At 39.2% G+C, this 24,092-nt stretch overlaps 1 protein-coding gene across 6 annotated transcripts in view; it reads right to left on the bottom strand.

The window, feature by feature from the left end:
• Positions 1-5,873, bottom strand: part of KIF21A (kinesin family member 21A) — a 159,979-nt gene extending 154,106 nt beyond the window's left edge. For all 6 annotated transcript variants that reach the window (XM_032646357.1, XM_032646358.1, XM_032646360.1 and 3 more), the window contains exon 1: positions 5,324-5,873. In XM_032646357.1, coding sequence (XP_032502248.1) covers positions 5,324-5,367 — 44 coding nt within the window. In that variant the 5' untranslated portion in view covers positions 5,368-5,873. The remainder of the gene's footprint in view (positions 1-5,323) is intronic.
• Positions 5,874-24,092: the final 18,219 nt, after the last annotated feature.

Raw genomic sequence — 24,092 nt, 5'->3', positions numbered from 1 at the left:
TTCCTCTTAAGTAACAACAGCACCCACGATAAACATATTGTGGGAAAGTCAAGTTTGAAATGTTAAAATAGGTCCTTCCTGTCAATATAGAGGCACCGTTAGTACCAACAGTTTGGCTAACAACAAAAAAATCACATATTTAACAGACTGCATATGGAAAGGTTCTTATAACCCTTAATACCTTTACACTGCCATCTCAGCATGAGGGAAAAGAAAAGTTCAGGGAGGTCACATTGCAAATCAGTGCCAGTGGCAGACCCAAAACAGAGCTTTTAACTATCCAATCAGCACTTAAGCTAGCTGAGCAATGCCACTTCTTAAAAGTGCTGTAGTAAGGTAAAAACACAGCAAATTAGACAACATTACACACTAATCCAAACTCAGTGTCAAGGATATGTCCTGCTCTCTGCCGAAGCCAAGAAAAAAATTGTAGCTCACAACCACATATAGACAATAACATGAAAACACAATGGTCCTTTCTGTATCTCCATTTTCTTTCAGCTCTTGACATATTTTGCAAGCTAAAATTCTTGGGGAAAATGTTTCATATGTTATGTCAGCATTCAGACATAGTGGGGAAAAGGCAAAGCATGAGCTGCCCATTCCCCTCACTTGGCCCCACGGTTGGCGCCTTGCAACAAACACTGTACTTTCCTTCACCACATCATTTCATAAAGTCTTAGATTTAGAATTGAAAATGTTTGAGTTTACTATTTTAAGTTAACTGAATGGTTCAATTCAGCATACTACTTAGATAATAAAAATAGAATATACACTAAAAATTGCTCACTTTTGTAGGTGACATTTATGAACTTACTACATTTTCTAGGAAGTCAGCTACCATCAGTCTATTATCGATAACTTTCTACACCTATGCACCCAGAGGGAAAAAATGTTGCTGTTAAATCAAATCTTACACATACATACGTGCATAGATATGTGTGTATGTGTATATATAACCACTCTATAAAAACAGACACCCAATATTTTGGTATTTTCTTGATCTACAGAAAATACCAGATCTATGATGTGGTGGCTATGAACATTTTTATTCTATACTTCTTCCTCACATTTTTTTAAACTATAGAGCAGCACTATCCAATAGAAATATAATGGTAGCAACATTATATTTAATTTTAAAATTTCTGGTAGCCACATTTTAAAAAAGGAAAAAGAGATAGATGAAATTAATTTTAATATTTTATTTAACTCAACATATCAAAACACTATCATTTTAACATGTAATATAAAGATTGATATATTTTTCACACTAAGTTTTTAAAATCATATATATATATGATTTATGAATATATATATTACACAGACAATACATGTCAATTAGGAGGCTAAATTTTCATCAGAAATACTTTCTAAGTATTTACATTTCATAAACTTTACAGATAAAAAATAGGTCCACATAGCCACATTGTTCCAAGCATACCTAGAAGTTTTCCAAAAACTAAATGAAGGACAGCTTTTAAATTTAACTAAAATTAAATTAAAATTTAGTTTCTCAGTTGTGGTGAAACCAAGCAGGACCCTGCAGAGTCTTCCCAGGGACAGACACCCCTCCCCATGTCCCTGGCCTCTTGTTTGTAGAAAAGCTTTAGCCTCCTAGGCCTTCCCCAAGTTCCAAAGAGCATATTTAATCAGAGTTATGCAGATACAAAGGAAAAGAGTCAAGCAAGACAAAATAATAATAGTTTTATTTTTATTAAAACAAAGTCAAGGGCCTTCCCTGGTGGCGCAGCGGTTGAGAGTCTGCCTGCCGATGCAGGGGACACGGGTTCGTGCCCCGGTCCGGGAGGATCCCGCATGCCGCAGAGCGGCTGGGCCCGTGAGCCATGGCCGCTGAGCCTGCGCGTCCGGAGCCTGTGCTCCACAACGGGAGAGGCCACAACAGTGAGAGGCCCGCGTAACGCAAAAAAAAAAAAAAAAAAAAAAAAGTTTAAAAAAAACAAAGTCAAGGGCCCTTAGTTCCTCAAGGGCTATAGATAATATTCTGAGCCATATCCCTGAGTAGTTTTACAGATACTAAAACCCCCACCAGGTGAAGGAAGTTAACTGCATGCTGACCACAAGCAGGTAGACCCCAGGCCGGTTGGAACCAGAAGGTTGATGATAACTCCTGAAATACCACCCTGTTACCTCACCACCAACCAATCAGAAAGATATCCACAACTGATCACACATCCTGAGACCCTCTCCCTCACCTTGCCTTTAAACACCCTTCCCTGAAAGCCATCAGGGACTTTGGGTCTTTTGAGCATGAGCTGCCCATTCTCCTTGCTTGGCCCCAGAGTGGGTATGCCTTGCAATAAGCTGTACTTTACTTCACCACAACCTGGTTTCAGTAAATTGGCTTTGCTGTGCATTGGGAAAGTGGAACCAGGTTTGGTTCAGTTACAGTATTAATCATAATTCAAGTGCTCGATAGCCACAGGGGGTTAGATAGCGGGGCAGGGAGGGTGATCTGAATCCATACCTACCACAATGAAAGATACCCTACAGAACACCTCAGATATACTCTGCCAAAAGGCATTTTCAGAAATTGAATTTAAAATGTTCTTCCTAAATGAGAAACTTTCTGTTTAACTTCTTTTCCCCAAAGTTGTATATGACCCATGCACTTATTTTGAGAAACCTAAAATAGAGTCATCAGCTTTAACATACTGATAAGTCTCCATATCTAATTAAACACAAGAACCTCTAGGACACTGTGCATTTACATGAGTAGAGTCAACTCTCTATTATTTGTTATTACATTATTCATTGAAGGGGAAAAGTAAGTCAAGTGCCCTGATCATTTGTGTCTATGTATTGATTTATATTTATCCTGCTGATGAAGTCTATCACAAACTGGAAGGTAAGACTGGAGGTCACGGGAAAGATTAAAAAATCGGAGGAAACAGTTTAGGTAAGTTCAGTTTCCTCCTTTCTGAGCTCTAACTTTTCTAGGAATATCAAGGTATGAATATCCTGTCAAAGTCATTCATTTGTAATTAAACTAGCTCAGAACCAGGAAGAGGCAAGTGACCTTAAGCTAAGTAAAGTTTTGCAAAGCATGTTCTTGCCTCACGCCTATGTAGATTTAATGGTTAAGAACTTGAGCTCTAGAGTCAAGCTGTCTGGGTTAGAGCTCTGTTTCTGCCACTTGCTACCAGTTTAACTTGGGGAAGGTTACCTAATCTTTCTGTGTCTCACCTATAAAATGGCCATAATAATAACAGGACCTAAGTCAAAGATTGTTATGATGAATAAATGCAATTTCACAGGATGTAAAACATCTTAACACACAGCACTGACCCTGGCACATACTATGTGTCCAATAATTATTGCTATTTTTAACTCAGAAATTAGGACAACAGAGACGGGATTTTATGTTCAATAAATATTTGTTTTAAATGAAAACATATGTCCACACACTTTATAAATGCCAAAGTGCTATATAAGCTATTTTTATCCTATGCAAAGTAAGTTTAGAGAGTCAATCTATTCAGACAATGTATTTAATGGAAAAAAAAAAAGATCCTCACAATGTGGCTTACTTCACGTGTTTTTATAAAGTCTTTCCCCAACAAACAGACCCACACATATTCCCTTAAAAAAGTGCTAACATGCATACCAAAACCAAGTATAAGTTATTTATCTGTCAACATCACTTTAGGGTGATTCATGACTCTGTTAACCACCACTGCAAGCAGCGTCAGTTTTAAAAGCATGGTCAACAAACTGCCCTGCGATATTCTAGAGAATTCACAGATTAAAAAAATGTTAACTCTCTAACAACAGTTTCTCTGACAGCCAATTTTCTTTTTTGTTTGTTTTCATTACTATTTTATGCTTCTTCTTTACCCTCCTTGACCAGACCTGCTAATTAACAAAACTGCATCTTACTGGGTTTCCTCTTTTTCTCTCCCCTTCATCTGCCATGTACAGTCACTAATAAGCATTAAAAGGCCAAAAGAGAGGTAGTAGCAGTAAACAGGAGAAACAAACTAATCCAGCAATTGGATAAGTAGCCCTAGAATAACCAAGAAGGCCAAATTAAAACTTCAAAAGCTTTATAACAGGTGGTTCTAAACAGTCATAAAACAATCACCTCCATGGGTGGCCATCTCCTGGTCTGTAAAGGGAATGAAAAAATATATATAATTCATTTTATTCTTTAGATGATTAAAGAAACAAAGTATATATAAAACTACCATTTCTATACCTAACCAAGATTTGTCACTAAAATAGCTATAGAAATACTGACATGATAGGATTTTAAGAATAACTTTTCAGAAAGACTACAAGGGTAGAAAATTTTTAAAAATAATTTCTCAGAGGACAGATTATTTTTATAAATCTTTAATGTATACATAAAATGAAACGAACTCACAGACTATAAGAGCTATAAAAGCAACACCACTTACTCTACCATGAATGCTTCATTAATATTTCAGCGATGATGTTGCAATTTTCCATGAGCAACTGTCAGAGCTCTGCTTCTTGATATGTATCAACAATCCAAATTACATTCAATACTCGTGTATCTGTCCTTGACCAAATTACAATTTTGATGTATGTAGTATTTCAAAGCTCTCACCCAGGCATATGTCATTTTATATTGTAACCACCCTGCTGAACCTCAGTATGTTTCTTTCTCACCCAGTCACCCATTTAACCCTTACACTTGCTGAGGAGTTTTCTTCCTTCTACAGACCTAGCACCAGGGAATCTTCCCTTAAATATAATATCCCTTCCAACGCCAGAAATGTCTTCAATACCCACACGCTGGTGCTATCTAGTCCCCGCCGATGCTTAACGAGACGTCCGTTTGCACAGAAATCTAGACCCCCACCATTGTAAGGCTTTGTCTCCTGCCTCCGAAGGCCGGAGTTGCAGGTACACATCAAGACAGTCACGCTACAAATATAAGAAGAGAACCACAGCCCAGGAGAGGAGCAGCTCCTCCGGGCAAAGCCAGACAGGCGATCGCCCAAGGCGGCCGAACCTGAGGCAACTGTTCCTCGGGGGCGCGACCCGGCTGGGGCGGGCGGCGACGGCTTCTCCCCCTAGAGGAGTCAGGCGCCCCCGGGACCGGGCGCCGCGCAGCTGCCAGTCACCTGCAAACTCCCGGGGCCCGAGGGCGGGAGGTTTCCCAGCCAGCACTCGGCCGCGCGCGCCAGGCCGGCGGAGACCCGTCGCCTCGGTTTCCAGAGCCGCCGGGCCCCCGCCGGGCCACCTCTCAGATCTCCACAGCGCGGCGGCCGGTGCCCCGGGCCAGAGCAGATCCTCGCCGCGCCCGCAGCCCGCCCGCCGCCGCGTCCGTCCTCACCTGACAGCCACCCGCACAGAGCTCTCGTCCGGGGCGCCCCACATGCCGGCGGCAGGCGACAACCGGGCCCCTGGGCCTCTGCACCGCAGAACTGAGGCGCCGCCGGAGCCGCGGCGGTCGCGCGCAGGAGGCTGGAGCTGCAGGGGGCGGACGGCTCACCTCCGCCGCGCTCCAGCCATGTTGGGCGACTGAATGGAAAGGTGGCGGCAGCAGCGGGGAGGCAGAAGGAGGAGGAGGTGATTCACCGCTCGCGGGTGCCCGCCCCTTCTCCCCAGCTCACCCCCAGCACTGGGGCGGAGACGCGGCGCGCTGAATGGCTAGCGCGGCGGCGGCGGCAGAGCCAGCAGGCCGCTCAGGGGCCTCCTGCTGGACGGACGAGTGCGCCCTGCCCCCTCTGATGGGGACGCGGCCTGCGGGCGGCCGGGCTGAACGCGCCACACCCGCCCGGGCTGTCCGGGCTGCTGGTCCCGCACTGTGTCAGCGGCGGCCTAGCTGCCGGCCCCAACAAGCGCTGCCCGGCCTGCGCCCCGCCCTGCCCTAGGCGGGCACTGCCAGGCGCTGCTGGCCCGGAGGCGCGCGGGGGGGAGGGATGCCGGCCGCGAGCTGCCCACGCCCCAGGGCGACGAGCCCTGCGCCCTTGCAGGCTTTTCTGTGAGAATGCCGCGGCTAGAGCCCGCCCTGCAGCCTGCCTCTTTTCTAAAAGCAAAGCTTGATTCCCCAGCGCAGCGCCAGCAATCTGCCAGCTGCCGCTCTGGTTCGCCTTTGTTTCCACCCTTAGCTTATTGTCCTCTCTCCAGCTTGGACTCTGACCCCTATCCCCAGCCCCCTATGAACGTTCTCCTTCCCAGGAGTCAGTCATTCATACTAAACCGGATCCCGGATTTGGCCACTGCCTCTGGGCAGCTGGGTTCTGCAGTCCATCGCCCATTTACCAGCCCGTGTGGGCTATGGAAATGATGGAATATTGAATGCCTTTCTGTTAAACCATTTGTACACTGGTAAATGAACTGCCAAGAGTTCTTGGTACTGCCAAGAGTTCCCAGAACTGAATATCCACCAAGACCTGCTGTGTAGTAAATCCTTCTCAACGGACTTTCTTTCCCTTCTGGCCTTCAAAAAGCACCTCCCAATCCAGGGATTCTATCAACATTGACCCATTGTGGTTTCTGCTTGTGGCTATTGTGTTTCCCCATTCCTTTAGATAGCTCTGTGGAAACAGCCTTTATTAGCTTTGCCACAGAGTATCTTTTGTGGGCTGCCCCATACATTTCTCTAAATAAACACGTGGGTTCCTACAAAATAGTATAATACATTAAATGGCACCATCCAAATAAAGACACTGTCCCAAGTACCTAAAATCTAAAATGGCACATGTAATCATCCTTATCAGCAGAGATAACAGCAGCACAGATTGGGACAAACAAGAAGTGTTTAATGATCTTAAGTGAAGGCCTATGTGATATATAATTATAGAAGTTTTAAATTTATTCCATCCCTTAACCTCAATACTCCTGAGTCTTAACAGACGTAACTAGGAGGTAAAGAGGGCAGAGATGGTGGATACCCTCTGCAGATCAAATTGGTGGCAAAGCTCTCCTGCCCTCTGGAGAACCTCCTCTTCCTCAGTATTTGTCTATCAGCAAATCAAATCACCATTTCCTCCTTCCCTGGCAGTCCCACATCTGGGTGGATCTGGACTGGCCACCTTGGTTCTCGAATTGATAAAAGCTACAAGGAAGGAAAGTAAAGCCAAGCAAACTTAGCAAGAAAACTAAAGAGAAATATGTATAATTTAAGAACTTATTATATTAAAAAAATTCTCATTTAGAATAGTACTAGTACATACATGTTTCAGTAGGAGCTGTCAGAAACACAAATCCACCAGAATCCAGGCAGGTAATTTAAGTGAGTGGAGCAGGCAGATTGAGGACTGTGAAAAAATAGAGAACACAGGTTTCTTGCAAAGGCAGTGGCCCTCCTTGGCTGTGGCCAGCTGGAATGCAGACCCAATGCCTCCAAGCTTTTTGTTTGCTTGTATGTTTGTTACTTCTCAAGAAATAGAGAGGGCTTCCCTGGTGGCGCAGTGGTTGAGAGTCCGCCTGCCGATACAGGGGGCACGGGTTCGTGACCTGGTCCAGGAAGATCCCACATGCCGCGGAGCTGCTGAGCCTGAGCATCCGGAGCCTGTGCTCCGCAATGGGAGAGGCCACAACAGTGAGAGGCCCACATACGGCAAAAAAGAAATAGAGAAAAGTCAGACTTTTATGTGAAAATTCCTTAGTTTTAAATATCAATAACTAATTCAGCACCATATTTACATACCATGCAAACCAATCAAAATAGGTCTCAGGCCAACTTCAATCCCAAGCCATCAGCCTGGAACATCTGGCCAAAACATTAGCACCAATAATAGCTGTGTCTTTGGGTACGTGTTGCACGTGGGTTCAGGAAGTTAGTATAAAAATTCAAATTCCTATTGATGACTCAGTCAGTATTTTTCTCCCAAATTTCAAAATTTATAAATCAAGTGTATATTTTGTATTTACTTCAGATTCCTTATGGCTGCTATAACCCCTTTCCTTATGGCTCACCTAATTAATTAATTATCTTAACTTGAAGAAAATTCTGAGGAAAGAGCTTTTACCATAAGAGCAAAAAATCCTTTCCCAATTATTCACTCAATAAATATTTAATAAGCAGCTGCAATATGCACACAATGCTGGACACTAGTGATATGAAGAGAATTAAGAGTGTCTTACAGTCTAGTTCAGGGAGACAAATTTGAAAATCCATAAGTGCAATAATAGAAATTATGACAAGAGTATGATAAATTCCATCTGGAAGGGTGAGGAATTCTTTAGGTATAGACCACTCAGGATGATCTCCCTGAGTCCACTCTTGCATCCACACTGCAAAAAAGTGATCTTTTAAAACATAAGTCATTTATGTTATTACTCTGCCTGAAACTTTCCAATGGCTAACTAAAACAAGTAGAATAAATTCTGGATTTTAAGGCTCTTCACACTCTGGCCTCTCCAAACTCTAACCTTATCTTTTGCCACTCCAAGTTTTAACAGCTACTTTTCAGTGAAACTGGCCTTCTTTCTGTTTCTTGAAAACAAAGTTTTTTCCTGCCTTAGGACATTCCCACTAACTAGTCCCTCTACCTGGAATGTTCTTTCCCTGAATCTTCTCATAGTTGGCTTCTTTTGGTCTTTTAGGTATCAGTTTAAATGCAATCTCCTCAGAGGGACCTCTCCTGATAATTCAATCTAAAGTAGCACTCCCATAAGGCCAGCTCACATGATTTGCATGGCCCAGCGCAAAGTAAAAATGCAGTGCCTTATTATGAAAGCAATATAATAATGTAGTTAAAGATACTAAAATAAAAAGCTTTTTCCTTTCTTCTGAGCTCTCCCATTAAATAGTAAGTAAAAACACTATTAATGTCATTTTCCATAAAGAAAAATTAAATTTTTTAATTATTGGCATAATTTTACCATTCATCTTTTATTGTTCAATGCCAGCTTTAAGTATGAATAGAAAAGCACTTAACGCATATGTGGAATTATAAATTATACAATTCCTGTTGTGTAGTTCATACATGCATGTGAATTTGATTCTTAACTGAACCATGGAAACATTACACAAAACTAACTCAACTGTTTTTATTTTACTTCTTGATATACCCACATTCTAACAATTTCTCACCTTTGGCTTGCAGATGAATAAGGAAGAACTGAAAGGAAGAGGAACTACCTTTCCCTGTCTTTCTTTACCTTTTATGTCATCATTTTCAGAGTCAGTGGTTGGCAGCTACAGGGAAGTGTAAATAAGAAATAAGATAGGGTTCTTGTTCAATGTGCTTCTTAGAATGCCATTGCCTTCTTTTGCATTTGAAGCAAGTTCTGATTTGAGGGGAAGCATGGTCTCTCAAGGTGTCAGCATCCCTGCTTAGTCAGTCATAGATGTAACATGTTTACCTCGTACTTGTCCTGGCTTTGAATCTTACTTAACTTCCATACATCGTGCATCAATCAAGATTCTGTGCTCACAGGGCATCACAAAAGCTATGAGAATGGTGTACCAAGGAATGGAGGTTATGGGTATTGCACATATGTCCTCTACTTACCCACATGCTCCACTGTCTTATCAGACCTCCTTTACAAAACAAATTCAAAGATAAAATTATTAAGAATTTCAAGTGCTAGCAGGGCATTAAACAAAAGTAGGGTCCCTCTAAGCACAGGGCCCTGTGTAGCTGCACTGATTGCTCACCCATGAAACCAGCACTGTACCCCCAGTTACTCACTGTCACATCACTATTTTATTTCTTCATAGCCCTTATCACTAACTGGTATTTTCTTGCTTTTTGTTTACTTCTCGTTTATGGTCTGCCTCCCTCCATTTGAATTTGAGTTCTAAGATGGCAGGAATCTTCTCTGTTTTATTCACTGATGTATCTGTAGCTCCTACAACATGTATCTGACACATAGTACAGGTCATTAAATATTAGCTGAGTGACTATGTGAGTTTGGGCAAGATGCTTCTTGTATGTAAGTAATGTATTTTTTTTTTTAATTTTTATTTATTTATTTTTGGCTGCATTGGGTCTTCATTGCTGCACACGGTCTTTCTCCAGTTGCGGTGAGCGGGGGTTAATCTTCGCAGCCGTGCGCTGGCCTCTCACCGCAGTGGCCTCTCTGGTTACGAAGCACGGGCTCTAGGTGCGCGGGCTTCAGTTGTGGCTCATGGGCTTAGTTGCTCCACAGCATGCGAGATCCTCCCGGACCAGGGCTCGAACCCGTGTCCCCTACATTAGGAGGCAGACTCTTAACCACTGCTCCACCAGGGAAGCCCCAAGTAATGTATTTTCTGCCTTATGGAGTTGTTTTGTAGATTGAGAGCTTTGCTTATCATATGTTAATCACAGCACTAACTCACAATAAGTACACAGTAAAGCTAGCTATAAAAAGAGCTACATACATATATAATATACATTTGTAAATATGAATTGTTTTACAAAGCAGGTACTGATGCTTTAGCTGCACCTGTCTAAGGTGTATTTGGGCAAAAGATATATTCTAGCACACCCTAAACAAGCATCCAAAAGGAAGCTACAACATTCATGAGGGCAACTATCACCAGCTTTTTTTCCCTCTAGGCTATCTACCCTGTGTTTTCTCTGGTTTCCACATTCTAATCAGTCATTAAAAGTGATTTGCTACTTCCTTTTTGCTGCTAGCAGAAAGACTAAAAGAAATAGTACTGATTACAACTCCATATGCAAACAACTGGCTTTGGAAGAGCATGCCTAGACAAATATCTCCTCAGAAATCTTTTTGGGAAAAAACCTTAAGAAAACTAATCCTTAATACCATAATCAGAAATACCAATTTTCCTTCATGATTCATTTTGTTTTATACATTTTCGCTATTAATAACAATGGAAAGCATTTATAGGGCTTTTCCACCTTGCCAGTGCAATGCGCTAAGTGGCTAGCATGCATTATTTCATTTGATTCTTTCAATGACTCTGGAAAGTGGGTACAATTACTACCTCCATTTTACATGTGAGGAAACAGAAGCCTCCCCAACAACTCTAACTGTTAAAATCTTGTCTATATTTCAGGCCCAACTCAAAAATTACCTCTTCAGACTTTTCCTGATTTAACTCCTCCTCTGGACCAGATGTATGATATTTTTCTTCTGCCAAATCTCCGTTGTACTTCATGTATGTCTTTGTTATTGTTGTAATTATTACTTTTTAACTCCTCAACTACATCATAAATTCCTAACGGGCAGAATTTGTGGAAAATTCAAGAGTGCAGCCAATGCTTACTTGTATAAGTCAGCGATTACCAGAAGAAGGGCATGCTATGCTTTTATTTCAATACAGAACAAGTTTTCATTGTAGATCATCTGCTGCCCATTGGTCATAGTTCTCTGAGAGACTGTTTCCTGACCATGGTGTCTATGAAAAGTGGTGTTCAAACTATCAGGAAGGAAACCAGAACACCTGAGCCCAGCAAATGTAAGCAAGGTTTCATTAATTTTGGAGATTAATTTTACAATTCTAGTTCACTCCTTTCATTTTACAGATAAGGAGACAGTTCCTGACAGAACTGACCACCGTACCAGTTTCCCCTCCTCCCAACACATACACATATTACACAGTAAATTAGTAGCAGAGCTAAATAAAAATCCAGGCATCTTGACTCTCTGTTCTGGCCTCTTAGCTCTTCACTGTTAGTTTCACTATACATTTTATTCTTTGGGCTTAGAAAATCTCAGCCTACACTACAAGTGTTTGCATGTGAAGAATATGTAACTGGAAAGTAATGCAAGGCAAGCTTAAATACTTAGAGTAGTAGTTTACCTCATGATGAAAGCAGTTTAACATCTTGTAAATTTATTTTTAATGACATAACATTACTAAAAAATCAAACTTTTACCTATATACATTTTTTTTCATTTATGTTTATTTTAAATATTGGTGAGAGTTATTTCTGCGTGGAAAATAAAGGTTTGAATGATTTTTTTCTTTCTTTGTATCTTTCTTGAAAATTTAAAAATAACAAATCACTTTTACAGAAACAGTGAAATTACTCTTTAAAGAGAAAAAAATGGCAGGTAGCTAAACTTCTCTTTATTAAGAATAAACAACTAGATAAAGGTTAAATTTCATTGTTCACACTTAAAATCAGAGTTTGAAATCTAAAACTGCATATGAAGTCTTGGACCTGAGTACCAAATCTAAGAGGAATTCAAAGAATACTCTTCACTCCAGCACTAGGACTTTTTTTGAGTTTGCAGCATATGTGTATTTGCAGGCAGCTTGATTACCCCAAAGTACTGGCCCAGTTAATTCCATTCAAATGCAAATTACAGCTATTAAGTCATGCTGGTCTTGAGCCAACATCTTGAGCCAAGCTAGTAAGAGGAGTGTGTTTTTTTCTAACTGGGCAGGACTGAACTTGATAAGCAGTTTGGGATAGTCTTTCATTAGAACCTCATTGCTTGTGTGGTTTTGTTTTTTTAATTTTGGAATATTATAGACCTGAATCACCAAAAGATAATTTTATTAGTTATTTCTAATTGAGAACATTTCACCATTTACTAGCCCATCCTCTTATTTATTCATCAATACTGCCTTTCTTTTCCTGTATCTGTTGATTGAAATTCCTGCCTTTGTTTTCTCTTTTCTAAACAGTTTCTTTTCTTGTTACCTCCAAATGGGTATTTTTCAAATTCTCATGGTTCTGAATACCCTGAAACCAAAAGATTAATGAAGTTCTGGATTTTTCATCCTTATTCTATTTTTAAAAGACCTACAGCAATTAAAAATATGAAGTTAAGGTTAATTATAATTTATATGACAAATATTTCATCAACTTTTGCAATAAACGTACGCTTAGCTTTATCTCAATAAAGGTACCCATTTGGTAGAATCAGTGCTTTTTAAGGGAAAACACACAAGTTAAACTTGTAAGATGCTTTACTTAAATCAGTATCCAACTCTGCTCTTATTTCCTTGATTTGATCTGAAAACAGCTATTTCACAGTAGACTCCGCCAAGAAAGCCCTCCCAGACAGGAGAAACTGGTGACATTTGTATTTATTTTATGATCCCAAGCCACCTCTTCAATTTTTGCAGAAGTATAAAAGGGAAAAACCATTTCTAATAGGAAAATTGTGGTTAAACTTTCTTTTTAGCCCAAAATGAGTATTTAAAGGACTTCTTTCTGTTTCTGACGGTGGCAACAAAGATTAAAAACAGAGATATGGACACAATAAGATGTCAATGGGCAGCAAATTAGCAACAAGCTAAGGGCAGCCCCTAAACACACTTGCTTATGCATACACCACAAAAAAGAAGGTGTGTTTCAATATCAATGAGAAGTAAGGTGGATAGAATCTAGAAAGCAGAGGAGTTTAGACTGATAAAAGCAGAATATAGGAGACCATTTAAATCTTGTGAGTATAACAGTAATAAGACAGAAGCAGTATTTTTAAATATGCAAAATAAAATAAAAATTTAAAAAGAATTATGAGTCTGGTCCAAGTCTGTGAGATGAATTTGGGAGACTCAGTTAGGCAACCATATCATACTAAATTAATTATGACATGGTAAGGGCCTAAACTAGGCATCTTAATAGACTATGGTGAAAATGGAGAAGTAAGACTTACAAGTGAAAGACATCCTTAAGGAAGAATTAACAGGAATTAGCAATATGGGAGAAGAATAAAAGGGGATTAGATATTACACTTACTGTCATTGAAAATGTTCAAGCATAGGCTAGAAAACCACTGGATGAAGAGTCCACCAAAAAGATACAAGCATCAACTGGGAGAACAAGGGAGACATGTCAATTAAAGGGTCTCAGAGAGTCCTTCAATTAAATATTGTGAATTTATAAAGTAGTTTTAAAAACTATCGCTAAATACAGGTGTTTATGAAAAATTAATAGTTTAAGAAAGAAATGGAAAATTTTATTTAAGCCAACCTGAGTATTATAACCTAGGAGACAGTCTTTCAGAGAGCTCTGAGAACTTCTGAAGTGGTAAAGCGGGAAGCCAGTGTATATGTGATTTTTGCCAAGTGGATACATGCATTCAAGCACACATCTTGGTGCAAGGTCACTGTTATTTGCAAGGAACATACATCTTAGTTAATGGTTTTAGTGCTTTTCTAAGTATTGGGAAGATGCAAGTTCATAAAGTTTTCTCCTGGAAATAGCTAACTATCTGAGGGCCATTTCTGTCAGTTTTCCCAGAGCACAGAATGTCTTATCCTGATCTTCACCCTGAATTCCTTTCAGGGTGTATTGCAGGTCAGCAACAGCAGTGGCTAATGACTTGATTCTTGTAGAACTGGATGTTGGGCAACATTCTCTATTTTACAGTCCCCTCCCTTTCAATCTTAATTTCAACCAAGCTTTGGGAGACATCTCATGACCAATTTGTCCCACTGTGCTAAGAATTCCCAGATCAGGGGAGGATTTCTTTGATAGGCCACTCCATGCGCTAGTCCTAGACTAAGCCCTATTACCAGTAGCCAAAAGCCTCTGGACTAGTCCATTATGGTCCAGGAAATGGTTTCCTCTCATTTCTTCCTCCCATATCTAGAATTACACTATTACAATCACTGATCTTATAGAACTATGTATTTGATCAATAGTTTCAAGTTGCCTAATCATCGTTAATTTTATTTGAGACTCAGTCACACATTTGGTAATGCAATAAACATCAATCTTGTAAATTAGACAGAATACAAGTAATATAGCTAGTAACATTAATAAGGTCTAAAGTAAATATTTAAGCTAAGAACTTCTGTTAGGTGCAGCACAGTATTTCCCCAGGTCATCTGACCAGTCTGTTCTGCACCAATTGATATTTTTAAAGGAAATGACATATTGGCATTGTACATAAAATTCATCAAAGATGTGTGCCCATACAAGGCGAGAGATGTGTCATCCTGACCCTTTATATGGTCGAGAAAAGAATATTATCTTCTGAGGAGTTACATGGCTGGTGCCAGAAGTAGAAAAATTGATCTTTAAGGTTGAGCACGTATTTCTGCCATTGGGGAGGTCTGGTGAAGACACAAGGCAGGTGCACAATGCACACTAGAGGGGAGGGAGGAGGCCAAAGGGCAAAGAAAATGGTTTATGTTTAAACTTTTCTTGTCTTGCCTTAAAATTTGGATTTTTATTTCATCATAGGCAGCTGAGAGAATAATTGTAGTGCTACTAACTAAAACAAGCAAGTTGGGTGGAAGGAAGGGAGAGCTCATTTGGTAGAAGAAAGAGGAAAGAGAAAGTGAATTGTAGAAGGAGATCTTGGGTTGAAGCAATGTGACAATAATAAAGGTAGAGACAGTGTCAAATGGTGGGTAGAAGACAAGCATAAAGGCACTGGAGGAACCAAAGGGTATGAGGACAGAGGAAGAATCAATGGAGCTATCAGTTCAACACAGCTAATTGTAACCATAGAGAGTAGTTTTAAAAGGACAGGGGAAAGGAAAGCTAGGTGTCCAGGGATCTAAGAATTGTTGATAAGAAGGCAAGAGGACAGTTATTCCTTTGAGGAGTTTATAATGAAGATAAAAAAGAATTTGAACTAAATTTTATTCCTACTTATAAGTCATTAAATGAATTCAATAAGTGTTTTAGTGCTTAAGTGACATCATATTTAAAACTACTTTCATCAGCTTATCTCCATTCTACCCCTTATTTCTTTGGCCAAATTCTACCCTATCTTGAGAGTGTTCTTAGACTCTTTTCTTTATGCCCTCACACTTAGCTTAGAGCAAAGAGACCTCTTTTATATATTCACAGTGTACATGGGCATAATTAAAATGGTTATTAATTTTCTTTGAATTTATCTGTTTAAAAATCTCTCCCACTATATTGTAAGCTCACTATATTTACAACTCCAAATACAATGCATGTTATTTGATACTTAGTAAATATTCACAGATGACTGAAGATCCTTCTTTATTGTTCTTGAATTCCAAATAGCAATTAAGTGTTGGCTGTGCTTTTATTTTTCCTGAGATACTCTCTACATTTAGACCAGTAATTCAGGTGACTGTAGTTTGGGCTTCTTTGCAGGCCTTCACTTCCCAGTTTGTAAGTTTTGAAGCTCTCAAGTCTTGGTCCAAGGTCCTTTTCCCTTTCTTTTTATACTTTATTCCACTGCTTAAATTCAATCTGTACGGTGATTACTACCAATTCATGTAAACATTTATTCAGTAACTATGTTTTGAGTGTCTACATTGTGCATAACATGGTTTCAGACACTGGAGATACAGCAGAAAACAAAATGGGCAAAAACTTTTGCCCTATGCAGCTTGCATCTTTGGGAGAGAGAAAGACAATAAGCAATATAAATAAAATGTAATACATGTTTAGTGGTGTTTAATGCTGTAGAAAAACAGGAGTATACAGAATGCTCAGGTGGTGGGAATGTTTTGTATTTTAAGGAAAATAATCAGAAAGACTCTCAATAAGATGACATTGAGTAGAGACCTGAAAGAAGCGAAGGAATGAGACATGAGGAAACTAGAAGAATAGCATCCCTGGTAGAGGGAACAGTAAATGCAAAGACCTTCAGGTGAAAACATGTCTGACGTTTGTTTAAGGAACAATGAAGTGGCCAATATGGCCAGAGCAAAGTGAGCCAGGGAGAAAAGAGTGTGAAATGAGATTAGAGAAGTGGAGGTTAGTGATAGTATAAGGAAGAAAAAGCCAGATGATCATCAAATTATTATGCAAGGTAGATCTTGTATACCACTGAAATGGTGAGTGAGATAGGATGCCACTGGATCACATTGAGCTAAGTAATGACATAGCTCCCTATGTTTTAATAGGGTCTGTCTGAACAGGGGGTTGAAAATAAACTGAGGGAAGCTAGCTGTGGAATGTGGGAGATGTTTAGGTGGCTACTGCTGTAATCTAAGCAGTAAATGATCTGACCAGTAGCAATAGAGGTAATGAGAAGTGATCAGGTTCTGGAGATATACACACACACATACATACATAAGAGTATGTGTGTACATTCATTTATATTTAATTTTTCATTTTGAAATAATTTTAGGCTTACAAAAAATAGAACAAAGAGTTCCCATACGCTCAACTCCCCTAATTTAATAACTTATATAAATATCCTATAATTATCAAACCAGAACATCAACATTATATAAATACTGCAAACATTCTATTAAAAAATAAGGCAGAATTTTTAAAAGAACATAAAACTTCAATAAAGTTTTTAAAGTGTCTACATACTTTGGTTATCTAATATTAAAATATAGAGGTAGAAATTATATATTTGTAAGACATAAATGAAAGAAAACTATTAACTCTAACTTAAAGCAATTGTCAAAACTATTGCATTTTCTTCCCAAATAACAACTTTTACTCCAGTCTGACTTCAATTCATTCCACACATCAGTGTCAGAGCACCAGAACAGCTGTCAAATTAGCCTCAAATTCTTTTTATATCATTAAGATTTTGGAAATATTTATTTGAGTGTTTGGTTAAAAAAATATTTAGTGAACACATAAAATCAAAATACTAATAGTGTAATGTGTTATATACATGTGCATTTTTCTAAAAGAATACTTGGTGCTGGGAAAACTGGACAACTACAAGTAAAAGAATGAAATTAGTGCTTCCCTGGTGGCACACCGGTTGAGAGTCCGCCTGCCGATGCAGGGGACACGGGTTTGTGCCCTGGTCCAGGAAGATCCCACATGCCATGGAGCAGCTGGGCCCGTGAGCCATGGCTGCTGAGCCTGCGCGTCCGGAGCCTGTGCTCCGCAATTGGAGCATACACAACAGTGAGAGGGCCGCGTACAACAACGACAACAACAACAACAAAAAAGAATGAAATTAGAACACTCCCTAACACCATACACAAAAATAAACTCAAAATGGATTAAAGACCTAAGTGTAAGGCCAGACACTATAAAACTCTTAAAGGAAAACATAGGCAGAACACTCTATGACATAAATCACAGCAAGATACTTTTTGACCCACCTCCTAGAAAAATGGAAATAAAACCAAAAATAAGCAAATGGGGCCTAGTGAAACAAAAGCTTTTGCACAGCAAAAGAAACCATAAACAAGATGAAAAGACAACCCTCAGAATGGGAGAAAATATTTGCAAACAAAGCAACTGACAAAGGATTAATCTCCAAAATATACAAACAGCTCATGCAGCTCAATATCAAAACAACAAACACCTCAATCAAAAAATGGGCAGAAGACCTAAATAAACATTTCTCCAAAGAAGACATACAGATTGCCAACAAACACATGACAGGATGCTCAACATCGCTAATCATTAGAGAAATGCAAATCAAAACTCCAATGAGGTATCACCTCACACTGGTCAGAATGGCCATCAACAAAAAATCCACAAACAACAAATGCTGGAGAGGGTGTGGAGACAAGGGAACCCTCTTGCTCTGTTGGTGGGAAGGTAAATTGATATAGCCACTATGGAGAACAGTATGGAGATTCCTTAAAAAACTAAAAATAGAACTGCCGTGTGACCCAGCAATCCCACTACTGAGCATATACACTGAGAAAACCAGAATTCAGAAAGAGTCATGTACCACAATGTTCATTGCAGCACTATTTACAATAGCCAGGACATGGAAGCAACCTAAATATCCATCGACAGATGAATGGATAAAGAAGATGTGGCACATATATACACTGGAATATTAGCCTTAAAAAGAAACGAAATTGAGTTATTTGCGGTGAGGTGGATGGACCTAGAGTCTGTCATACAGAGTGAAGTAAGTCAGAAAGAGAAAAACAAATACCATATGCTAATACATCTATATGGAATCTAAAGTAAAAAACAGGTTCTGAAGAACCTAGGGGCAGGACAGGAATAAAGTCTCAGACGTAGAAAATGGACTTGAGGACACGGGGATGGGGAAGTGTAAGCTGGGACGAAGTGAGACAGTGGCATGGACATATATACACTACCAAACGTAAAATAGCTAGTGGGAAGAAGCAGCATAGCACAAGGAGATCAGCTCGGTGCTTTGTGTCCACCTAGAGGGGTGGGATAGGAAGGGTGGGAGGGAGACGGAAGAGGGAGGGGATATGGGGATATATGTATACATATAGCTGACTCACTTTGTTATACAGCAGAAACTAATACACCATTGTAAAGCAATTATATTCCAATAATGATGTTAAAAATAAATAAATAGAAGAATACTCCCCAAAACAATCAGTTTTTACTACTTCTATGAACCAGATAAGGATTCCACAGAATAGTGTGGTTTCCAAATTAAAATCAAAGAATAGTTTTATATGTATGTTTCTAAGACACACTATTTGCCATCTCCATACCTGAGATTTCCCTGCCCTGTTCAGAGTTCTCTACCTTCTTAACCATTTAAGCCTCCTTGTTTAAACTTCCACTTGATCATATCCATAATCCTTGTTCTCTATCAAATCTATTTCTTCTTGATGTATTCTGTTCTTTCTTTACTATTTGGCTGAAAACTCTACTCACTTGACTGTAATATCCAGCAAAGCATGGGCCATGTGTCTTGTTCACTCTTCTGCGACCAATGTCTACCATGGTGCAATAGCACAAAATAGATGCTCAATAAATATTTACTCAACAAAAGGATAAATGAATGCCACTTTCTTCAAGCCCAAACATTAACTAACACAAATTTTACTTACGGAAAAGCTGCTCTCCATGGAACATAGCTTTATCAATTAAGTTGTAGCACCTTTTACTGCATGTACAGGGTATGCAGATGTGCCCATGGGTTTTATTTTAATACTGCTATTTTTAAATTTGAGAAACAGCTCAGGAAAATACAAAAGAATAGGTGGAAATTCTCATTATGCCAAATATCTCTCATATCCTGAACTGGGAGTTTAGACTCAGAAGCAAATGCTAGATATAAATAAAATTTTATGAGTCTGCATAGAAAAAAGCACTCATATGTGTACCATAATGCATTAGTACTTTTTGATGCTTCTCACAACAAAAAATACTCATTAATGCATATTTGATGCTTTTATTTGGTAACACATAACAATATTGTCTAATTATTTAAAACTTATTTTAATTTTAATTTCTTAGTTAATCTAAATACCAAATTTTTTTTTAGCTGGTGGGTGGAGTGCCTTAAAAATGTCATGTTTCTACAAGCCCAGGCTCTGCACCTCCCATGTGGGACTCCAAGCCTGAGGTGAGGCCAAGACCAGGACAGCAGTACCAAGGCCATGTGCATGAGACCTCTGCTGCTATCACCATAGTTGTGTATCCAACATGCATCAGATGCTAGAGGACATGGACTTTGAGAGAAGAATCCAGTTGATAACCTTGAATGACAATAGCCACAATGCTCCATGTCATCCCAGCCATAATTGGCACTATGCTATATGCTAGAGAGTGGAGCCAAGTGGTATGCCCAAACACACTGGAGTGCAACTGTCTCCACTGGGCCAACTGCTGTGGGCATACTGAAGTGGCACAGCTTCTGCTTTACCATGGACTAACCTCTGGGCAGCATGCAGTTGCTGTGAAGCGTCAAGAGAATTTTCATTCCCTCTTTTGAAGCTCAGCCCAGCTCTGAAGTTTGTCTGGGATGAAAAAGCAACTTACTGTCCAGTAATAGTGACTGTTATCAACTGAATATTTGTGTCCCCCTCCAATTTATATATTAAGTCCTAGCCCCCAGTATGATAGTATTCAGAGATGGGACCTTTAGAAGATATTTAGGTTTACATGAGGTCACGAAGTTAGGACCCCCATGATGGGATTAGTGACCTTATAAAAAAGACACCAGAAAGCATGCTTTCTTTCTCTCCCAATGTGCACAAAGAAGAGATCATGTGAGCATGCAAGAAGGCAGCCACTTGGAATCCAGGAAGAGAGTTCTCACTAGGCACCTAAGTCAGCCAGCATCTTGATCTTGGACTTCCCAACCTCCAGAACTGTGAGAAATAAATTGTTGTTGTTTAAGCCTCCCAGTCTGTGACATTTTGTTATGGCAGCTGAGCTAAGAAAGTGACTGTTAGGACCTGCTTGCCTACTGGATTGCCACTCTCCCTTCTCACACTGTTTTTCAATGGTGCTCACCCGGATGTCCATGCCCCGCCCCACTGTCAGCTTCTAAATGCAGGGTAGAAAACTAAAGCTGAGAAAGAGTTGATCAGATTATCTACTCCTATTTTTTAAGAGGCCACAATAGAGGTAAGAGGCAGATCTTGGGGGATGTGAAGTACAAGGGCTCAAGCATGGACAGATGACCAAATTCCAGGTTATTCCTGTGAAGATGTCTACTCATATGGGAAGAAAAAGGGAGAACCATCTCTCATTCTGCAGACAAAAATAAATTTCTAGGGTAATAAATACCCACATAGAAAAGCCAAAAGTATGTAGATATTAAATGAAAATGTAAAACATATGAAGTAAATCAAAAGCCATGAAGAAAAACCTTGACAAACTTGAGTACATAAAAGTTTTAAACTACAACAAAAAAGACAACTTAAACAAATTTTAAAAATAAGTAACAACTAAAGAAAAATACTGCTCTATATTACAAAGGATTAGTATCCAGGTTATGTTATATAAAGTTCCGATAAATCATTATAAAAACACACACACAAAATTTACAAATGAGCGAAGGATATGAACTGACCCTTCAGATGAAACAATACCAAAAAACCCCCCAAAACCCCAAACAGACAAAAACAACAACAAAAACACTACCAACAAAAAGAACCACACACACAAAAAGATGCTCACCCTTACTAATAATTAGGAAAATGCAAACTAAAACAATAAGCCAATAGCATTTTTTAGCCTTCAGTTCATTAATAAAAATGACATTCTCATGGAATATCAAGTGCCAGCAAAGGTTTGGTGCTCTTATGGACTTCTTACAATGTACCAAACTCTCTTTCTAGTACTTTACGTATATCAACTCATTTAATTCTCATAAAAACCTTGTGGGTAGGTGTCATATTGTCATTTGCATTTTACAGTTGAACTGAGGGACTGGTTTAGTGACTTATACCAAGATATCAAGGTTAGTAGGTGACTCTCAAGTCAACACTCTTAACCATTAGACTATACTGCCTATAAATTGATAGCAATCTCTCTGGATGGCAGTTTGACTGTAATGAAAAATTTTTAAAGGATACACGAACTGCTGGGTCTTGAGTAGTCAGGGATCTGGAATTAAAAGACTTAGGTTGGAATCTGAAATCCACTAATTACTATACAAGTCAGTTTACATCTCTGGGTCCCAGAATTTTCATTGTTCAAATGGTTATATAACTTTCCCTATGTAAGCATGTTGTGAGAATTAAAATACATAATGTATATTAAAACATTTTTCAAACTGAAAACACTGTAAGATAGTCTCATCATTTCACTGAATTTTTGTTCTTTAAGGAAGCATCTCTTCTTTGTGTTTGAGTTTACTGAATAAAAATATTTTCATGGAAAACTAGTAGTCTTTCTCAATTCTACGATCCCTGTAGTTCATTTTATTTTTTAAATTTTGGAGCTGCTAATCATTATTTGTTCAAAACTAAATACTAGCATAAGAATTCACTGGGGACAGGAAGTGGCAGATAACAGGGAAAGAGACTCACAATGCTTTCCCTTCAGAATTTATTATTTCCTTGGGGTTACTTAACATGCACAAAGGCAAGAACATTAACAAAATAGTATAGCAACATGTAACAAAATTAACATTAAAATATGCAAACTAAAGACAAAATTATAGTAAAGTTCTTGAAAGCAGAAGGATATTTGGTGTCAGTTAAGACCTAATTCATAATTCTGGCTCTCTTTAGTTTCATTAAAACAGAAAACACATCACCTACAAGGAAGGGTTATCTTGAAGATTAAATTAATGTAAGTAAAATGCTTATTATACACAGTGTCATGCATAAAAGTAAGTGCCTCTGCTATTATTTCTAGCTGCAAAGAGTAGTCAGAAATAAAAGTAGAAAAATGAGCACTCTTCAGAAAATCAAACAGTGATTCAGTAAAATGTACTGTCAGAAAAGATTTTCTAGAAGAAATGTGCTTAAAACATGCTGTAAGAGAGAAAAAATAGAAATGATATTTTTCAAAATACTACTCTCTTTTAGAATGGGAATCTTTACATGTTGGGACAAATGAAGCTGAGAATGTGGTGACAGCACCAGTAGCCAAAATTTAAATGTGAAAATAGGAATTTTGATGAATAATATATGAAAATAAAATTGTACTGCTCCAGCTATCCATTTACATCTAGATGCCAGTGCATAAGCTGTTATAAAATTTGTCACACTTTCAAAAAAAGTATGGCAGCTTCTCTGATTTTAAAAAAAATCAGGACTTCCCTGGTGGCGCAGGGGTTAAAAATCCTCCTGCCAACTCAGGGGACACGGGTTCGAGTCCTGATCCGGGAAGATCCCACATGCCACAGAGGAACTAAGCCTGTGCGCGACAACTACTGAGCCCGCGAGCCACAACTACTGAAGCCCGCACGTCTACAGCCGGTGCTCTGCAACAAGAGAAGCCACTGCAATGAGAAGCCCGCACACTGCATTGAAGAATAGCCCCTGCTCACCGCAACTAGAGAAAGCCTGCACGCAGCAACTAAGACCCAATGCAGAAAAGAAACCCCCAAACAAACCAGGTTTTAGAGAAAAAAGACAACACTGATGCCTTCCACTATTAAACTGAAGTATTTCTATCTAAAGGTGAGGAAGCGAGCAAAACTTCAGAGGAAACAAATTCAAAGTTTCCTTTTATTTTTTTGAATTCATTAACTTTTTAGAAGTTTTAGGTTTACAGGAAAACCGAGTGGAAAGTACAGAGTTCCCACACATCTCCTCAACCCTCCCCAGATTCTTCTATCTTGCGACAGTGGGGCACATTTGTTACAATCAATGAGTCAGATACATTGTTATTAACTAAAGTCCAGAGTTTATATCAGGATTCATTCTCTGTATTGTACATTCTATGCGTTTTGATAAATGTATAATGATGTGTATCCACACTATAGTATACAGAGTAGTCTATCTGCCTTAAAAATCCCTGCACTCCACGTATTCATCTTCCCCTTCTTTCCCCTATATAAGCCCCTGGCAATGACTAGTCTTTTACAACTGTCTCCATATTTTTGCCTTTTCCATAAAGTTGCCTTTTTTAAAGCAAAATATTTATGTCACACCTTGGCTGAGAAACCTATAAAATCAGCTACAAGAAACA

This window comes from Phocoena sinus, chromosome 10, assembly GCF_008692025.1.
Source record: "Phocoena sinus isolate mPhoSin1 chromosome 10, mPhoSin1.pri, whole genome shotgun sequence".
Taxonomy (NCBI): domain Eukaryota; kingdom Metazoa; phylum Chordata; class Mammalia; order Artiodactyla; family Phocoenidae; genus Phocoena; species Phocoena sinus.
The sequence above is the reverse complement of the archived record's forward strand: the minus strand, read 5'-3'. Positions and strand labels throughout refer to the sequence as shown.